General features: G+C 60.0%; 1 protein-coding gene and 1 long non-coding RNA gene across 4 annotated transcripts; one reads left to right on the forward strand and one right to left on the reverse strand.

Moving 5' to 3' along the window:
• Positions 1-428: 428 nt before the first annotated feature.
• On the reverse strand, positions 429-4,643 carry LOC139591451 (uncharacterized). 2 transcript variants are annotated; one of them, XR_011679646.1, is made up of 3 exons: positions 4,158-4,643; positions 987-4,071; positions 429-880 (listed from the first exon to the last, which is right to left on the reverse strand). It is a non-coding gene; the product is annotated as an uncharacterized lncRNA (long non-coding RNA). The 2 variants fall into 2 exon arrangements; XR_011679645.1 differs by having other exon boundaries at positions 987-4,643.
• On the forward strand, positions 4,245-7,143 carry LOC139591450 (oligodendrocyte transcription factor 2). 2 transcript variants are annotated; one of them, XM_071430004.1, is made up of 2 exons: positions 4,245-4,261; positions 5,216-7,143. In XM_071430004.1, the coding sequence occupies exon 2, from the start codon at positions 5,253-5,255 to the stop codon at positions 6,135-6,137; it is 885 nt and encodes a 294-aa protein (XP_071286105.1). In that variant the 5' UTR covers positions 4,245-4,261; positions 5,216-5,252; the 3' UTR covers positions 6,138-7,143. The 2 variants fall into 2 exon arrangements, with proteins under 2 accessions (XP_071286105.1, XP_071286104.1); XM_071430003.1 differs by lacking the exon at positions 4,245-4,261 and adding an exon at positions 4,853-4,959.
• The last annotated feature ends 12,670 nt before the right edge of the window (positions 7,144-19,813 follow it).

Genomic DNA, 19,813 nt, shown 5'->3' on the forward strand with positions numbered 1-19,813 from the left:
GGAGAGCTCAGAGCCCCTGGCAGGGCCTGCAGGGGCTCCAGGAGAGCTGCAGAGGGACTGGGGACAAGGCCTGCAGGGACAGCACCCAGGGAATGGCTGCCACTGCTCTGGGAATTCCATGCCAGCCCTGCCCACCCTGCCAGGGAACAATTCCCAATTCCCAAGATCCCACCCAGCCCTGTCCTCTGGCACTGGCAGCCATTCCCTGGGTGCTGTCCCTGCATCCCCTGGAAATTGTCTCTCTCCAGCTTTCCTGGGGCTCCTGCAGGCCCTGCAAGGCCACCCTGAGCTCAGCCCAAAGCTTCTCCTGTGCAGGTGAACAATCCCAAACGTTCCCGGCAGTCCGGGGGTGTGAGGCCGGTTCCAGGGATGGCCCTGCCTGGGAGGGACCTGAGGAGCCTGACTGACACCAGACCCGGGATCCGGCCTGCCTTTTTAATAGCAATTTAATTATTGTGTTCTCGCTGACAGCAGGCTCTTGAGTGTCAAAAGTTTATAAATAAAAAGGGTTTTTTTTTTTTCCTGCTGAATGAGACCAGGAGATGGCCAATTTCCCGCATGTTTTTAATCCTGCAGAAATCACAGACATCAGCTCTGGTATTTCTGAGGCTTCCCTCTGGGTGACTCCTGTGAAGATGAGAAGCTTTTCCCGTCTCTGATTGAATGGGAAGGCATGCTGAGATTTTGGCAAGGCGCGTGTGTCTCCAGCACTTCCACGGAGCAAGTGTGAACACAAACAAACCCAGCGCTGGAAAAGGGGAGAGCCCCGGGGGAGGAACAGCGCCGGCCCCGCTCGGAGAACTCGAGTTTCCCTCTCGGAGCCCGCAGGTATCAAATGTGTTAATTGGGCAGCTGGAGCTGCACCAGGGCTGGGCTCCACCTGGAAGTCCGAACAGCAAAATACATCTGTACCTGATTGAGACGCAGCCAGGAGGAAATTAATGCAAAGAAAAAAGGAAAAAAAACCCGAGGAGAAGGGGCCAAACCTGACTGCTGGCGTTCCTCTCTCCATGACTGCGCCCTCACCCCCCTGAGCAGCGGGCAGAGCTCCCTGAGCTCCTCTCCTCGCTGGCAGGTGCCGAGCTCCGCGCTCCGGAGGCGCTTGGGGTGCGGCGGCGGCGAGCCCAGGGCAGGATCCCTGGAGATCCCGGCCTGAACTGGGAGCTTCCCGAGGCTCTGGAGCCGCGCAGCCCAGCCTGGAGCCCAGATGGGCGGCAGACAGCGCTGACTTCCCGAGCAGAGCCCCAGCCGCGTTCAGCTGCGGGAGCTGCGGCCGCAGCCCGGCCTCGGTCCCTCGGGTGCCTCGGGTTCCTCCCGGCCGGAGCGGGCGGCTCCAGCGGGGCCGGGGCATCCCTCGGGCAGCGAACCCCATCCAGGAATAACCGCGTGACATTCCAAGCGATTTCCAGCACGAGAGCGGTAGTCTGGTTTTTATTAAGTTATCACTTCATCATGTTCCCTGATTGCCTTCATTCATGCCTTAGTTGTCTACAGACGCTATTAAAAAAAAAAAAATAATACATATTCATAGCGCGGCAAATGGGCTCTGCTCCACATTTTAGTGTCAAAATCAAGTTCGGGTGAAGGGCTCCTCTGGGAACCCTCCGGGGCCGCTTCCCGGGATGCGCCAGCGAGGGGCGGCTGCGGCGCGGAGCCTTCCCGGCTCCGGGGAGGGGGAGGTGCGACACTTCATTTGTCATCTCACGGCAGGGACCGTCCCCTCTTCCTCGCACCCCGCTGCACCGGGCTGTCCCGGTCCCGATCCCGGTCCTGATCCCGATCCCGATCCGGATCCCGATCCCTGTCCCTATCCCGATCCCGGTCCCGATCCCGATCCCGATCCCGATCCCGATCCCGATCCCGATCCCGATCCCGGTCCCGATCCCGCTCCCGATCCCGATCCCGCTCCCGATCCCGATCCCGATCCCGATCCCTGTCCCTATCCCGATCCCGGTCCCGATCCCGCTCCCGATCCCGATCCCGGTCCCGATCCCGATCCCGGCCCCGCGGGCTGCGGGCGGGACAGAGCTCTTGTCCAGACGGATGGACAGTGGTCACCAAGGACATTGCTCCCTTAGGGACTCAGATCCCGAGATTTCTGCTGCGCACTCGGAGAGGGGTTTCCTCTCTGCAGGGGGGAGAGGAAAAAAAAAGAAAAAGAAACGAGGATAAAAAGAGAAAGAAACAAGAAAAAACGGAAAAGAGGAGAAAAGGAAGAAGAAAAGAAACGGGGAAAAGGTGGGGGAAGGAAAAGGAGAAAAGATAAAGGAAAAGGAGAAAAGATAAAGGAAAAGGAGAAAAGAGAAAGGAAAAGGAGAAAAGGAAGGGGAAGGAAAAGAGGAAAGGGAAGGGGAGGGGGAAGGAAAAAGGAAGGAAAAGGAAAAGGATCCAGCCCGCTGCTCATTTCTCCCTCCCGAGCCCCCAGGGTGATGCCAGAACGGCTTCAGGACGCAGCGGCCCCGAGCTCCGGCTGCCCCCCGGCACCCCCGCCCTCTGTCCATGCCCGCCCTCTGTCCATCCCTGCCCTCTGTCCATCCCTCTGTCCATCCCTGCCCTCTGTCCATCCCTCTGTCCATCCCCTCTGTCCATCCTGCTGTCCATCCCCTCTGTCCATCCCTGCCCTCTGTCCATCCCCTCTGTCCATGCCCGCCCTCTGTCCATCCCTGCCCTCTGTCCATCCCTCTGTCCATCCCCTCTGTCCATCCCTGCCCTCTGTCCATCCCTCTGTCCATCCCCTCTGTCCATCCCCTCTGTCCATCCCCTCTGTCCATCCTGCTGTCCATCCCTGCCCTCTGTCCATCCCCTCTGTCCATGCCCGCCCTCTGTCCATGCCCGCCCTCTGTCCATCCCTGCCCTCTGTCCATCCCCTCTGTCCATCCCCTCTGTCCATCCTGCTGTCCATCCCTGCCCTCTGTCCATCCCTCTGTCCATCCCCTCTGTCCATCCCCTCTGTCCATCCTGCTGTCCATCCCTGCCCTCTGTCCATCCCCTCTGTCCATCCCTGCTCTCTGTCCATCCCGCTGTCCCTCCCTCTGTCCATCCCTCTGTCCATCCTGCTGTCCATCCCCTCTGTCCATCTCTCTGTCCCTCCCTCTGTCCATCCCGCTGTTCCTCCCTCTGTCCATCCCTCTGTCCATCCCTCTCTCCATCCCTCTCTCCATCCTTGCCCTCTGTCCATCCCTCTGTCCATCCCTCTCTCCATCCCTCTCTCCATCCTTGCCCTCTGTCCATCCCTCTGTCCATCCCGCTGTCCCTCCCTCTGTCCATCCCGCTGACCAGGCCATGGCCGGAGGCTGTTCCCCGCCGTTCCCCGCTGTCCCCTCGGGCAGGTGAACCCCAGCTCAGCTCCAGGGCCCCTCTCCAGCCCCCGGGGGCTCCCGGGATGTTCCTGCCGGGGCCGGGGGGGCTGCAGGGCCCTGCTCGCTGCTGCAGCTCCGCCGCTCCCGGGGCAGAGCCTGGCGGACCCACGGGGAATCCGGGACCCCCATCCGTCTGACAGCTTCTTCATGGAGAAGGGAAGGTCCCAGCCTCTAGGAAGGAAAACTGCAGAGCCCTGGCGGACGGCAGACGAGCGCTGCGGCGTTTCCTCGCTGCCCTGGGGGCGATGCCCCCGCCTGCCGCCCCTCCCGGCCCGGCCGGGGCCCGTTCCCCCTCCGCCGGCCGGGCCCTGCCGGGGGCCGGGGGCGGCTCCGGGGCTGAATTCGTTGTGCTCGTTGTCGCTCGGTTTTCTCGGAGCCGCCAGGCGAAGGCAGCGCCCGGCTGCGGCTGCCGCTCCCCACGAAACAAACCAAACTTTGTGCAGCTCCCGTCCCGTCCCGCCCCGCACCTCCGGGGCTCAGCCCCAGCCCCCCCATCCCCGGGGGTCCCCCCTGGCCGCCCCGCGCCCCCGGTGGCCGGGCCGGGCGGCAGCGGGACACACGCCGGGCGGCGGGCCCGGCTGTCGCGGGGACAGATTTTCCTAATTGACCTGTTACGGATCATCCCCGCAACCGTTGGCAAACACATTTCCACGCTTCACTTCTTAACGTTTTAAATACATATTTAACGGATGGTTGAGGCTTGCCGGGCCAGCTGGGAAACACACGGGTGTAAAAATAATACAACAAAGGCAAAGGGGCCGGGGGAGCCGGCGGGGAGGGGGCGGCCGGGGGATTTACCCCAGTGCGAGGAAGCTCCGACCCTGTTGCGCGGAGCTGCCGGGGCGAGGGGACTCGCCGGGAGCCGGGCGAGCGGCGCAGGAAGGCGGGAGGCATTTCCGAAGGTCATTTTTTGTTCGTTTGTTAACGTCTTTTACTCTTTCTTTCTCTCTTTCTCTCCCCTCTCCCGCTCCCTTCTCGCTGAAGGCTTTTTTGGGGCAGATTTAAGCGGCCGCTCCAAGAACTTCTCTAGGTCTCTGCGGGGCCGGAGCCGGGGGGATGCTCGGGGCGATTCGCTCGTGGGGAACGGAGAGGCCGAAATCCCGCTTTTCTCCGCCTCCCTTTGCACCACTTGACGGGGGAATTACGCCCGGGCTCGGGGCAGGAGCGGGCACCGGGCGGGGGAAGCGAGCGCTGCCCGGTGCGTGCCGGCGGACGGGCCGGGCACCGGGGAACACCGACGTGCCGGGGGCTGCTTGGTCCCGTCCGCGTCCCCGTCCCGTCCCGCCCCCCCAACAGCTGTTCCCGGCGCTGTCATTGTTGCGTTTTATTATGGATCTGACAAAAGTCCCTCCCCCCCGCCGCGCCCCCCCCCGCCGGGCTCCCCGCGCCGCTCGGGCCGGCGCCCCCCGCCCCACCGAGCCGGAGCGGCCCCGGTGACATCAGCCGTGCCCCCGCCGCCGCCGCGGATTGGCGCAGCCCCCCTCCCTCCCGCCCGGTGACATCGTTCCTCCCCGGCGCGGCTATAAAGCGGCCGCGGCTCCGCCGCAAGGTGCGCGCTGCTGCTGCCGTGCTCGCCCGTCCCGGCGCGCCGCTCGCCACGGTGAGTGCGCCCGTGAGTGCCCCCCGCGCCCGCGGCCCCGCGCGGACCCCAGCCCCGGAGCCAGGGGAGGGACGGGACGGGACGGGACGGGACGGGACGGGACGGGACGGGACGGGAGCCGCCCCCGGCCAGGGGAGGGCGGGCAGCGGGGCCGGTCCCGGTTCGGCGGAGCGGGGTCGCCGACGGGGCGGGCGCGGGGCCCCGGCGAGCCGCGGCGGGCGCTGACGCGGGGCTCTCTCCCCTCCCCTCCCCGCAGGCTGCCCGGTGCGCGCCGCCGCCCCGCCCGCCGGGCCATGGACTCGGACGCCAGCCTGGTTTCCAGCCGCCCGTCCTCCCCGGAGCCCGATGACCTCTTCCTCACGGCCAGGAATAAAGGCAGCGGCGGGGGCTTCACGGGCGGCACCGTGTCCAGCTCCACGCAGAGCGACTCCCCGCCGGAGCTGAGCGCCGAGCTGCGCAGCGCCATGAGCGCTGCGGGGGTGGTGGTGGTGGACAAGCTGGGCTTCAAGTCCTCCTCGTCGTCCTCGTCGTCGTCCTCCTCCTCCTCCTCCAAGAAGGACAAGAAGCAGATGACGGAGCCGGAGCTGCAGCAGCTGCGGCTGAAGATCAACAGCCGGGAGCGCAAGCGGATGCACGACCTGAACATCGCCATGGACGGGCTGCGGGAGGTGATGCCCTACGCGCACGGCCCGTCGGTGCGCAAGCTCTCCAAGATCGCCACGCTCCTCCTGGCGCGCAACTACATCCTCATGCTCACCAACTCCCTGGAGGAGATGAAGCGCCTGGTCAGCGAGATCTACGGCGGCCACCACGCCGGCTTCCACCCCGCCGCCTGCCCCGGCGGCATGGGCGCGCACTCGGCGCCGCTGCCCGGCCACCCGGGCCACCCGGCCTCGCACCCCGTGCACCACCCCATCCTGCCCCCCGCCGCCGTCTCCAGCGCCTCCCTGCCCGGCTCCGGCCTCTCGGCCGTCAGCTCCATCCGGCCCCCGCACGGGCTCCTCAAGTCGCCCTCGGCCGCCGCCGCCGCCGCCGCCGCCCCGCTGGGCAGCGGCTTCCAGCACTGGGGGGGGATGCCGTGCCCCTGCAGCATGTGCCAGGTGTCGGCCCCGCCGCACCACCACGTCTCCGGCATGGGCACGGCCAGCCTGCCCAGATTAGCCACCGACACCAAATGAGTCCCTCCCGCCGCGCCCCCGGCACCTCCAGGACCTACAGACGCTCCCCCCCCGGCGGCAGCGGGACCGCCCCGCTCCGCTCCCGGGGCCGCCGGAGGGGCGGCGGGAGGGGATGGAGCCGGCCCGGGCTCTGCCCTGCTCCCCGAACGCGGGGGAACCCCCCCGGCACGGTAAACCCCGCGCACCTCCCGTGGTTTTAATTTTCCGACGATGCCGAGGACTCCGCAGGAGGGGAGGGCGGCGGAGCCGGGGCTCGGCGCTACCGGAGGAACCAAAACTGCGGAGGGGCTTGGGCTCGTTTATTCCTTCCTGCGCTCCTGCCCTCCCCTCTCCCGGTCTCGTTTCTACACGCGGAGCCTTCCGAGCCGCCCCCGGCTCGCATCCCCCGGACTGCCCATCCCGGGGGGCTCCGGGAGCGCCGGGTCCTGCCCTGCCCTCCCCGGGGCTGCGCCGGTTCTCGCTCCGGTGCGGGCTTTGTAAATAGACCGATAACGACGCGAGTCCGCTCTGCCTGAGCTTTCCGTCCGTGCACTTGTTCTGTGTCAGCCTCATGAGTGAAATAGGGGTCGGTTCGCCTTGATTTCCTTCGTTTGGGTTCTTGGGGTTTGGTGGGTTGTTTTACTTTTAAGCCTATAACACGTTTGTTTCCGTTTCTTTTTCTTTTACGTTCCTGCCACCTTTAACAAACTTCGAACTCTTTAATGCTCTTTCTGTGTAGGAACTTTCACGCTGTCCGTGTTGCAATACTGAGAACTTGGGCTTGTTTCTGAAATAACAACTTTTCTTATCGCTGTCCCTTGCAGAGATTTTATCATCTGTTTATTTTTGTAAAAAAAACCCAAAAAAACAAACAAAAAAGAAAAAGAAAAAAAAAGTTGCTAAATAATATTTATTACTTGTTTGGTTGCAAAAAAAAAAAAAAAAGGAAAAAAAAGAAAAAAAAAGAAAAAAAAAGCGATCCACTGTTGAGATTTTAAATAAATAAAAAAAATTTAAAAAAAGAAAAGCATTTAAAATAAATGTCCTTTTTCTCTTCCTCGCTGTTCCAGGGAGGCGGAGACAGACGGGGAAGGGATGGGAATATTTTAGGCGCATCCTTGACTTTCGCGAAGTTTTTTGTCAGTTTGCCTCGCCGGCGAATCGAAACCGTTCGAGGGTTGGGTTTGGGGTTTTTTTGTTGGTTTTTTTTTTTTCCCTTCCTCATTTATTCCATTTAGAATCAGAGCGGTGAGGAAGAACCGACCAGTACCGCGTCGGTAACGTGAAAATTTATGTCTGTCGAATGCAGCGCTTGGCAAAAGCGAAATATTAATTAAATATTAATTCGGGGAGAGGAACCATCCAGCTTGGCGCTGGGGAGTTCGCTCCCTGCGATGGCGTCTGCGCATTTGACCTTCAACTAAAAACCCACCAAACGAAAATCCACGCAAAAGTGAATTATTTGGGGACAACCCCTCATTTTTTCCCCTCCCGAAGCCGCTCATGTCTGTGGCCCGGGGAGATTTTGGCAGTTCTGGACGCAGGTGTTGGGGCGGGAGATATTCCGGGGAAAGGGCTCCGGGGTTTCTGGGGAAAAGGAGCTCGGGGGGCTCGGGACGGGCTGAGGTTCCCATCTCTCCTGAACCACAAACGGCAGCGCATTGATCTCAATATTTCGGGCTGCACCCGCATAAATACACAATAATTCATCATCCTGACTGCTCGGGGGGAGTTTGGGGAGCGCAGACACCGGCGGGGAATGAGAGCGGGGCCGGACCCAGGGGATTCCTTGTTTGGTTTGGGTTTTTCCTGCAAACCGAGCGGTCCCGGGTGGCCGAGCCGTGCTCGCTCCCCGCGGGCTGTGGCGGCTCCGGGCGTTCCTGCGGGGTTGGGCCGGCTCCTTCCTTCCTTGCCAGCCCCTCCAGGAGAGCGGCGGGGGCTGCGGAGGAGCGTCCGGCACCCCGGACCGCGACAGCGGTGATGGCCATGCCCGTCCGGCACCCCGGACCGCGACAGCGGTGATGGCCATGCCCAGCCCCTCCAGGAGAGGTGCAGAGGAGCGTCCCGCACCCCGGACCCTGGCAGCGGTGATGGCCATGCCCGTCCCGCACCCCGGACCCTGGCAGCGGTGATGGCCATGCCCCAGCCCCGCGGAGATTCCCCCTCCCGTAGCCTGGCCAGCACGGCGCTGGCACAGACACAGCCCAGGGGACACATGGCGAGCACGGCGCTGGTGGCCCAGGTGCCTTCCCCTGGTCCGGGGGTGTCCCCGGCCTTAGGGGCCGCCCCAGGTGCGGGTTCGGTGCCGCCCTGCGGCTCTCGAGGCACAAACCCCCCGCCTCTGCCTCCCCCCGCGCGGGAGAAAGCCCGAACAAGGAGCGGGCAGGTGTCCGCCAGCGCCTGGGGACGGTGCCCGGGACGGGAGCCCTGTGCCAGGCTCGCTGCCCGCCAGGGCCGCCCGGGGCCGGGCAGGGGCAGCGGTGCCCGAGGCCGCCGAGCCCAGCGCTGCTCGGGCACGGTGGGGAGCGGCCGTCGGGGACCGAGCCCGTCGGGCCGGTTCGGCTCCCGCATCCCCCGGGCCGGTTCGGCTCCCGGAGCCCCTCGGGCCGGTTCGGCTCCCGCAGCCCCTCGGGCCGGTTCGGTGCTCCCGGAACCCCTCGGGCCGGTTCGGCTCCCGGAGCCCCTCGGGCCGGTTCGGCTCCCGGAGCCCCTCGGGCCGGTTCGGCTCCCGGAGCCCCGGCAGCGGTGCCAGACCCCCCCGCACCCCCGTCCGCGGGGAGGCCGCGATAAGCAGAGCAGCTTTCCCAATTAGCGGAGCTCCGGCGAGGGAGCGCTGCTGCGGAGGAAGGGCAGGAGCAGGTGAGAATTAGAGGGAGCATCATTAGGAGCTGTTCTTTGTCTCTATTAAAGGCAATAATTAGCACCCTGACAGATGCAAAAGTCGGCAGTGGTCAGAAGCTGGTAAATCCTGCTCGTCTGCCTGCCCGGCTCGCCCCCGGAGGGGCCTGGCCCTGTCGCTAACAGGTGGCCCCGGGGAGCCCCGACGGGCAGGGGGGGACATCGGGGACACGGCTCTGCTGCGGGGCCCTCCGGCCACGCCGCTGCCGAAACAGCCAGGGCAGCATCTCCCCCGCCCCAAACGGGCCCTGCCCGCCAGGCCGAGCCCGCGCATCCTCCCCGGGAGCGGGGACACGCGGGGCTGGCACCGGGGCTGGCACCGGGGGTGGCACCGGGGGTGGCACCGGGGCTGGCACCGAGCCATGCCGGGCACTGCCTGTGCTCCCCAAAACCCCCATCACGGGCTACCTGCGATTGAGCTCGGCCGTCCTGCGGCCCCCCCGAGCTCCCCATATGTTCCCCCGGCCCAGGCAGGGCCCCGCGGGCCCGCAGCCGGGTAAGGTTGCAGCGAGGGGCGTCCATCTGCTCCGCGGGGCTCCTGCCGGGAGCCCCAGGGAGCCGCACGGAGCCCTCCCTCCCTCCATCCTCCTCCGGGCTTTTAGGCGCTCTCGGGTCTATCGCGACCTGTCCCGACAGGAGGAGGAAGGCCCTGCCCGCACATCCTGGCTCCCTCCTCACCCCCTCACTCCTTTCCTTCCTCTTTCCCCGACCTCCTCCCTGCTTTCCCCTTCTCTTTCCCTTCTTCCCCGCCTTCCCCTTCTCTCTCATTCCTTTTCTCCTTCTGTTCCCCACCGAGCCCAGGCCAAGAAGGGGAGAGAGGGGCAGGCAGAGCTCACCAGGGGCTGCAGTGACAGCACAGGGAGCAAGGGGCAAAAACCTGAGACAGGGGAAATTCAGGTTCAATATTGGCAATGAGGAATTGTTCCCTGGCAGGGTGGGCAGGCCCTGGCACAGGGTGCCCAGAGCAGCTGGGGCTGCCCCTGCATCCCTGGCAGGGCCCAAGGCCAGGCTGGGCACTGGGGACAGTGGGAGGTGTCCCTGCCATGGCAGGGGTGGCACTGGGTGGGATTTAAGGTCCCTTCCCACCCAAACCATTCCATGATTCAATCAGGACATTTCAGGCAGAGACCAAAAGGCATCCAGGAAACCCAAGAGGAAGGGAATATTGTCCATCTCACTTCAACAGGGGATCTCTTCAGCCTCTGCCTGGAAAATCTTAAGCCAAGGTGACCAAAATCTGCCGCAAATCCCTGACTGAGGCATTGCCCTTCTGCAGGGCAGCAGCTCTGCCTCCTGCCAGTGCAGCCCTGTGGGATGGGATAATGGGATGGGATGATGGGATGGGATGGGATGGGATGGGATGGGATGGGATGGGATAATGGGATGGGATGGGATGGGATGGGATGGGATGGGATGAGATGGGATGGGATGGGATGGGATGGGATGAGATGGGATGGGATGGGATGGGATGGGATGAGATGGGATGGGATGGGATGAGATGGGATGGGATGGGATGGGATAATGGGATGGGATAATGGGATGGGATGGGAGCTGCCAGAGCCCCTGCACAAGGCTGCAGGATCCCTCCCCTTCCCCTGGGATGAGTGTTCAGAGTGAGCACCCACAGCCCCCTCAAGCCCTTCCTAAAACCAATCCTCCACAGAAAGCCGTGGTTCTGTTTTAGCTCCAAGCCTCTGCCCAGGAGCCCCTGGCAGGGTGAGGCTCACAGGTCCCACTCACCTCGGGAGAGCCTCCCCCCGCTGACATTCCAGGGCCCAACTGCCCCTGAGCATCCCTGCAGTGTCCCCAGGGCAGGGCCAGGGCGCTGGGTGGGACAGGGGCCCCATGGCACAGCCCTGGCAGGGACAATGCTGGGCTCCTGTTCCACTGCTCTGTTCTTCCCCTTCCAGAGGGGCCGGGCTGATGTGCTGTGTGCTGTCTGGTGGCTCAGGGGACACTGCTGTGACAGGAGCCAGCAGCCCCAGACGATGCCAGCAGCTCCTGGAGTGGCAGGGCAGGGTGGGGAGCTGTCCCTGGCTGTGGCTTTTCCATCCCGTGTGGGACAGGGATCTCCAGGGGACTCAGCACTACCCAGATCATCCCAAATGCTCAGGAGCAGCTGAGGGATGGATTTTTCCAGAGCTACCATGAGATCCCAGAAGTTTGGGGTGGGGAGGGACCTCGGAGAGCACCCAGGCCTGCCCTGCCCAGGCAGGGTCACTGCAGCAGTGCCACAGGAGCTGCCCAGGGGCTTTGGGATGTCTCCAGAGAGGGAGACTCCAGCCCCTCCCTGGGCAGCTGTTCCAGGGCTCTGCCCCTCCAGGGAAGGAAGTTCTTCCTCAGGCTGGGCTGAAATTGTTGTGTTTTAGTTCCTGGCCATTGCTCCCTGTCCTGCCACTGGCACCAACAGCCCCAGGAGCTCCCAGCTCCCTCCAGCCAGCCCTGCAAGCCTGCTTTCCATGGAAGGCTTAGGTGGGAGGGAGGTTTTCCCAAACCTCGCTCCTGAGAGGCCTTTCCCACCTCACAGCCAGGCAGGTGCAGGGTGGGAGCGATCCCTGGGCTCTGCCAACTCTCTGGGCATCACCCAAACTGAATCTGCCACTGCAGGCATTGAATATTTTCATATTTCTGCCCAAAATTGTTAAGGGGAGGCCATGACTGGTGATGGCAGAGGGGCCACGAGGCTCTGCCAGCCCCATCTCTGAAAAAGGGCACAAAGTGCTCCAGTCCTTCTGGGTCGGTGTCAGAACTCCCAAGGTTCATTCATTAGGAAGAGTCCAGCCTTAAATAGTGGATCAACAAGGAACTGCAACATTACATGGATCAGACACATCTCAAAATCTCTTTCAAGTGAATAAAGTCCAAAATATCTGCTCTGGAAAACACCTGTGGAAATTTGCCCACTGTTTAAACTTGTAGAGATGTGGAGTTTACATCACTGAGCAACACAAAGTGGGAATACCCTGGCCCACACCAGAATAAAAAGGTAAATTATCTTCAGTGCTCAGAACTGAGGAGAATCTTCCATGGAATTTCATGAGCTGGCCATCAAATGAAGTTATTTATTATCAGAAGTTATGATAAGGAAAAGATTTAGATTAAGAAGACTTAAATAAAAATATCTTGGCAGTTTTGTCTGGAAAAGCATTGTCCTGGAAAGTGTGTTGGAATCAGGAGACTCCAGCAGCTCCTTCCCTCCAGGGCTGTCTCCTGACCAGAAAATGAGCAGGTGAATGCTGGTCCAGAGATTCACTGAGTACAAACGTGGATCATTAACTGATGCCAGGAATATTTTATTCATTCTGAAAATTGGGAATTCAGCAGGGTTTTAACCAGCATAAGGAAAATATTCTCTTTTTTAAAAAACCTCTCCAAAATTCCAGACTTGGTGGGATCTGGGGATTGTGGGATCTGGGGATCTGTGCAGGGATGGCAGCTGGAGCCTTGTGATCCTTGTGGGTTGGGTTGTTCCATAATTCCCTGACTCTCCTGGTACTTGAGTGTTGATATTCCATAATTCCATGATTCTCCTGGTTCTTGAGTGTTGATATTCCATAATTCCCTGATTCTCCTGGTTCTTGAGTGTTGATATTCCATAATTCCCTGATTCTCTGGGCATTTGAATATTGATATTCCATAATTCCCTGATTCTCCTGGTTCTTGAGTGTTGATATTCCATAATTCCCTGATTCTCCTGGCCTTTGAATATTGATATTCAATAATTCCCTGATTCTCCTGGCTTTGATTATTGAATATTGCTATTCCAAAATTCCCTGGTTCTCCTGGCCTCTGAATGTTGATATTCCATAATTCTAATATTCTCCTGGCCTTTGAATATTGATATTGGCATTCCATAATTCTCTCCTAACCTCTGAATGTTGATATTCCATAATTCCCTGATTCTCTGGGCATTTGAATGTTGATATTCCATAATTCCCTGGTTCTCCTGGCCTCTGAATGTTGATATTCCATAATTCCCTGGTTCCCCTGGCCTTTGAATATTGATATTCCGTAATTCCCTGATTCTCCTGGCCTTTGACTATTGATATCCATAATTCCCTGATTCTCTGGGCATTTGAATGTTGATATTCCATAATTCCCTGATTCTCCTGGCCTCTGAATATTGGTATTCCATAATTCCATGATTCTCCTGGTTCTTGAGTGTTGATATTCCATAATTCCCTGATTCTCCTGGCCTCTGAATATTGGTATTCCATAATTCCCTGATTCTCTGGGCATTTGAATGTTGATATTCCATAATTCCCTGATTCTCCTGACCTTTGACTATTGATATTGCATAATTCCCTGATTCTCTGGGCATTTGAATATTGATATTCCATAATTCCCTGATTCTCCTGACCTTTGACTACTGATATTCCATAATTCCCTGGTTCTCCTGGCCTCTGAACGTTGATATTCCATAATTCCCTGGCTCCCCACGCCTGCTCCAGCCCCTGGGAATCGGGCAGTGTCCCACCGCGCTGCTCTCCCTGCTTCCAGAGGGCTCTGTGCTGCTTCCAGGGGCACCCAAAGGCTCCGGGCCCGTTCCCATCCATCCTGCTGGGAGCAGGGAGGCGGGAGGGGGGCGGCAGGACCCGACCGGCCCCGGGGCTGCAGCGGCCCTCGGGAGCTCCGGGCGGGGCAGGGCCGGGATCCTCGGGAGGCTTTTCCCGAGAAAAGATGGATGTAAATGCAAAAGAGTGCCTTCCCTCGGCCATTCAGGCCCATTCTCGGGATTGGCTTTAGAAGTTTTGTTCTGCCATTTATCTTCACTTGTTGGAGATGTCTTGACAAACTCCTGAGAATCAATTTCCCATCAGCTTTTGGCCCGCTCTCCCTGAACCGCCAGGTCAGCTCTCCCCACATGCTTTAGCAGGGGTTATCGGGACGGGCCCCCCGGCTCCATTGTCCCCGGGCAGGGCTGGCCGGGTCCCCGTGGCGGCCGGGGAGCGGTGTCACACACATGGGGAGGGGACCGCGCTCCCCCCCCTTCATCAATCATCGTCCCACCGCTGCCAAGCCCGGCACAATCGGAACCGGGGCCGCTCCCTGCCAGCCACGAGCGCGCCTTTGGCTTTAATGTATTCCCCATGTTGGTCCTATTCGCGGGGAAAATCAATCAATCACTGTCAGCAAACATCACCGGGCTGCAGATTGATCACGGCGTCAGGATTGTTGCAGGATCCCGCAGATGCAGCAGGCATTTGTTAAATGCTATTTGCAGAAAGACATATACATATATGTATAAGACATTTATACACCTCTTTGTCTGCTTGGGAAAGGGGAAAAAAGCCCAGAAAAACACACACGGTTCTTGGGGTTTGGGGATTTTTTGTGTGTGGATCTTGTTGTTTTGTGTTTTTTTTTTTTTTTTCCCCCAAAAAGCTGCCACAGCGTTAATCACTCTCATGAGGAAAATCCTTTTGAGTGAAAACCGAGCAGAGTTTTGGGAGGGGGGATCCTGTTTGTTCCTCCTGAGGGAGTGGAGCAAGGTTTGGCTTGCTGTGCCGAGGAGAGGAGGCTCGAGATGTCCCACAGGGACAGGGAGACCCCAAACTCCTTCCAAAGGGTGGAGCTGGGGCATCTCCTTTGAGAGAGAAACCCCTGGAAGGTGGGAATTCACCCCCCCTGCTGTGCTCAGCCCCCATCTGGGGCTGTGCTGAAGAGCCCATGAAGTTTCCCTCTCTCCTGTCCCCAGCAGAAAGAATTCCACATGGATTTCACACTGCTCCAGAGACAGAGAAGGATTTCCCCTGGGAGCTGAGCACGCCAGGACAGCAGGAACTGATCCCCATCCCAAACCCATCCCAGAGCCCCAGAAGGGATGGGGAGAATCCTTTTCCAAGCCAGAACTTCAGGCACAGAGGGCAGAAAACATGGAAGGTGGATGGGGAAAGGAGCTGTGCTCAGAACAATGTGGGATGGCTCTCAGAGGTCTCCTCTCCCCTGGCAGTGCCCAAGGCCAGGCTGGACACTGAGGAGCAGCCTGGGACAGTGGGAGGTGTCCCTGCCATGGCAGGGGTGGCCCTGGGTGGGATTTGAGGTCCCTCCAGCCAACCCAGTCTGTGACAGATTTTATTGGAGTGTCAGAGCTGAGGCTGAGGAACCACAGCCCCTTCCCTGTGCTCACTGGGACCTGCTCTGGGGACAGGTTCTCTGCAGGGTTTCTGGCTCTTCCAGGCACCTGAAGAGGAGCTCTTGGAAGGAATTTGCCCTTCCAGGAAGGATTTGCCCTTCCCTGTCCGCTCCTCCCTTCCCAGGATGGTTCAAGGAGCGTTGTGCCAGCATTGTCTGATCCCAGCCCCTGTTCAAGCGCCCAGGGTGGCTCAGGGAGTCACCTGTGCCCTGTGAAATCCCACGGGAGCCCCACAGGATCCAGGGAAGCTGCTCTGGGCCTGGAGAGCAGGGCAGGAGCAGGATCCCTGCAGCTCGGGGGATCCTGAGACCCCAGGGTCCTGTGAAGGGCTGGGGGAGCCCCTGGGCACCACCTCAAGGCCCACAGCTCTGCCCAGCTGCAGACTCTGCTCAAGCACCTGTGCAAGAGCTGAAAATACAGAAATTAAATTGGAGAAATGTAGAAAAAGTGAAAAAAAACGGCTTGGTGGGAACAGAGCTCTGGGGGGAAGGGAAGGGAAGGGAAGGGAAGGGAAGGGAAGGGAAGGGAAGGGAAGGGAAGGGAAGGGAAGGGAAGGGAAGGGAAGGGAAGGGAAGGGAAGGGAAGGGAAGGGAAGGGAAGGGAAGGGAAGGGAAGGGAAGGGAAGGGGCTGCAACATCCCAGGAGCTTCCACAGGGCTTGAGGTGTTTGGAAGTGATGGGGAAGGGGGGAGGGAAGCATCAGCCCCAGGAGAAGCTGCACAGGTCAGGGCACAGCCCTGGGCACACCCTGGCACTTGGCACCAACATTCCCAGCGTACAGAGCCCCCGCAGCCTCCAGCCCCGGGCTCTGGCTCACAGAAATGCCAAAAGCTGCTCAAGGAGAGGGGAGGTGGGAGAAAGGAGCCACAAATCCTCGGCTGACGTGTCCTGCAGAAGGGAGGAGCCGCTCCCGAGGTGGGGAGCTGAAGAGTGGGATTTGCCTGAGACAACACAATAAACGCACAATTCAGATTTTGTTCCTTTTTCATGTCTATGGGGGAAAATCCTCTGCAGCTTCATTAACAAACCTGTCCCTAATCCTACCCAAACCTCCTGAAAAAAAGATGATATTAACTGAAATCCAGCCGGCCTTGCAGAGCCCGGGAGTAAATGAACTTTTAATGCATGGAGAACATATTCATTATAATGTATAAAGAGGCAATTTTCATTTTGTTTGTGTTCTTAAGAGTGTGACAGCGTCTTGTTTGCCACTGCCCCTGGGTATAAGCCAGCATTGTGTGCCTTAATTAGATATTCCCGTGCTAGTGTGAGGGACATATGTCTATTCACGGGAACAAACATCAAGAGTCTGCCACGGCCTTTCATGTCCTGCTACGTCGGAATAAAGGCAGAGCAAGTGCAAGCTCTCCCAAGGACCTGTGGCCCCAAACAGCTTGAACACAACGCGCGGGCATTCAGCGATTGGTTACAGTTTATTAACAGCCCATAAACTCCTCATCTGCTCCCGCTCTCGTTAAAGTTGTCACCTGCGGCTGCCGCGGCACAGTCGCTCTGGGAATGGGGAATGGGAATGGGGAATGGGGCTCTGGGAATGGGGAATGGGAATGGGGAATGGGAATGGGGAATGGGATCTGGAATGGGGAATGGGAATGGGGATCGGGGAATGGGATCTGGAATGGGGAATGGGGCTCTGGGAATGGGGAATGGGAATGAGGAATGGGGCTCTGGGAATGGGGAATGGGATCTGGGAATGGGGAATGGGAATGGGGAGTGGGGAATGGGGAATGGGGCTCTGGGAATGGGCTCTGGGAATGGGGCTCTGGGAATGGGGAACGGGCTCTGGGAATGGGGTTCTGGGAATGGGGAATGGGGCTCTGGGAATGGGGAATGGGCTCTGGGAATGGGGTTCTGGGAATGGGGAATGGGCTCTGGGAATGGGGAATGGGGATCCGGGAATGGGGCTCTGGGAATGGGGCTCGGTGCTGCCCCCGCTCCCCCTGCCTGCTGCTCCCTGCCTGGGCTTGGCCCAGGTGGCCCAAAAGGAAAGAGAAACCCCTGAGAAGCTCAGGAGGCTGCGGTGACACCCCAGGAGCTCGGGTTCCCAAATCCCTTCCCAAATCCCTTCCCAAATCCCTTCCCAAATCCCTTCCCTTTCCTTCCCAAATCCCTTCCCTTCCCTTCCCTTCCCTTCCCTTCCCTTCCCTTCCCTTCCCTTCCCTTCCCTTCCCTTCCCCCCCTCTCTCCTGCTGGGCCTCATCGGGAGAGGCAAAGGCAGATTTGGGCAGAATCTGGGATTTCAGGGGATCTGACAGTGAGTGAGGGGAGCCAGGCCAGGAGTTCAGAGTCAGGGAGAGGAGAGAGCGGGGTGAGAACGGCCCAGAGCAGCTGGGGCTGTCCCTGCATCCCTGGCAGTGCCCAAGGCCAGGCTGGACACTGGGGCTGGGAGCACCTGGGACAGTGGGAGGTGTCCCTGCCATGGCAGGGGTGGCCCTGGGTGGGATTTGGGGTCCCTCCCAGCCCAAACCAGTCTGGAATTCTGGGATCCCATGGAACAGCTCCCCTGGGTTTGCTGTGGCCAGCCCAGGATCCTGGCAGCATTCCTGGCTGCTTTGCTGGGCCAGCACAGGCCCAGCTCCATGGGGAATGTCCCACCTGGAGGAGTTTGCTGCCCCGAGCAGCTGAGCAGGGGCAACATTCTGGAGTTTGGCAGGGGTGGCACTGGGTGGGGTTAGGGTCCCTCCCAACCCAATCCACGCCATGCTTGTGTGACAATGACATTTCTCACAGCTGTCCAAGCACCTGGACACCCACAATGCCATTAAACCCCTCAGGGAGGAGGGTCTTTGAGGTCTCCATGAACAGCACACCCAGAAGCCCCCCAGGCCCATCCGTGGCTGTGAGAGTGAAATCCCAGCCCCTGCAGCCCCTCAGCAGCTTCACTTCACTGCAGAGCCTGCCAGAGCTTCCCAGCCGTGTGCGCCTCCTCAGGGCCCGGCCAGGAGCCGATCCTCACCCGGGACGCGCAGGGAGGGACATCAGCCCCGCATCCAGCAGAGCCGGCTGCCCTAATTGGCTGCGCTAATGAGCGCCATTAATGAGCTGCTCTCCTGCAGCAGAGCCTCAGGGTCCGGATGCAGCAGCTCAGAGCAGGCAGGAGCAGACCCAGGCCGGGAATTTCCCTGGCAGTGCCTCAGGGCTGCCCCCCCAACAGCAGCCGGGCATCTCTATCCACCCCAGGGCACTTCTGTTCACCCCAGGGACACCTCTGCCTACCCCAGGGACATCTCTGCCCACTCCATGGACACCTCTGCCCACCCCATGGACATCTCTGCCCACTCCATGGACACCTCTGCCCACCCCAAGGGCACTTCTGTTCACCTCATGGACATCTCTGCCCATCTCATGGACACCTCTGCCCACCCCAGGGGCACTTCTGTTCACCCCATGGACACCTCTGCCCACTCCATGGACACCTCTGCCCACCCCAAGGGCACTTCTGTTCACCCCATGGACATCTCTGCCCACCTCATGGACACCTCTGCTCACCCCATGGACATCTCTGCCCATCTCATGGACACCTCTGCTCACCCCATGGACATCTCTGCCCATCTCATGGACACCTCTGCCCACCCCAGGGGCACCTCTGCCCACTCCATGGACACCTCTGCCCACCCCAAGGGCACTTCTGTTCACCTCATGGACATCTCTGCCCACCTCATGGACACCTTTGTCCACCCTGCTGCCACCTCTGCCCTCCCATTCCACCTCTGCCCAACTCGCTGCCACCTCTGCACTCCTCATGCACACCTCTGCCCACCCCACTGCCACTTCTGCCCACCCCAGAGACATCTCTATCCACCCCGTGGACACCTCTGCTCAGCCCATGGACACCTTTGCCCATCTCATGGACACCTCTGCCCACTCCAGAGACACTTCTGTTCACCCCATGGACATCTCTGTCTATTCCATTGACATCTCTGCCCTCCCCATGGACATCTCTGCCCACCCCATGGACATCTCTGCTCACCCTATGGACACCTCTGCCCACCTCAGGGATGCCTGTACCCTCCACAGGGACACCTCTGGTCACCCCAAGGACACCTCTGCCCACCCCATGGATACCTCTGCCCACCCCAGGGGCGCTTCTGTTCACCTCATGGACACCTCTGGTCACCCCAGGGACGCTTCTGCTCACCCTATGGACACCTCGGACCACCCCACCGCCACTTCTGCCCACCCCAGAGACATCTCTATCCACCCCATGGACACCTCTGCCCACCTCATGGACATCTCTACCCACCCCAAGGACACCTCTGCCCACCCCACTGCCACCTCTGCCCACCCCAGGGACCTCCCTGCCCACCCCACAGGCACAGCAAGAGCTGCCACAGGCCACCAAAGGGACGCTTGCCAGTCTGGCTGTTGGCAGCACTTTGGATTTTTGCCATCCCAGCAGTGCTGGGCATGGAGAGAGGGAGAAAACCCTGCTGGAGTGACAATCTTGGGACACCACACTGGATAAAAGCTTCCCAAGGTGGATGTTCAGCTGAATTTGTGGCAGGACTTTTAGCTTTGTTGTTAAAATAATTATTCTGTATTAATTTAAAGGGAATAAAATATTCAGGCTCTGAAAGCCTTTTGGGGAGCAGAGATTTCCACACAGGGAGTGCAGCAATCCCAGAGTCCAGAGGGGCTTTGTCAGG

This window comes from Agelaius tricolor, unplaced genomic scaffold (assembly GCF_023055355.1).
Source record: "Agelaius tricolor isolate 1412-34295 unplaced genomic scaffold, bAgeTri1.0.p SCAF_7, whole genome shotgun sequence".
In the NCBI taxonomy this organism is placed as follows: Eukaryota; Metazoa; Chordata; class Aves; order Passeriformes; family Icteridae; genus Agelaius; species Agelaius tricolor.

Coding starts and splice junctions, on each gene's coding strand:
- LOC139591450 (XM_071430004.1), top strand. CDS start 5,253: ATGGACTCGGACGCCAGCCTGGTTTCCAGCCGCCCGTCCTCCCCGGAG.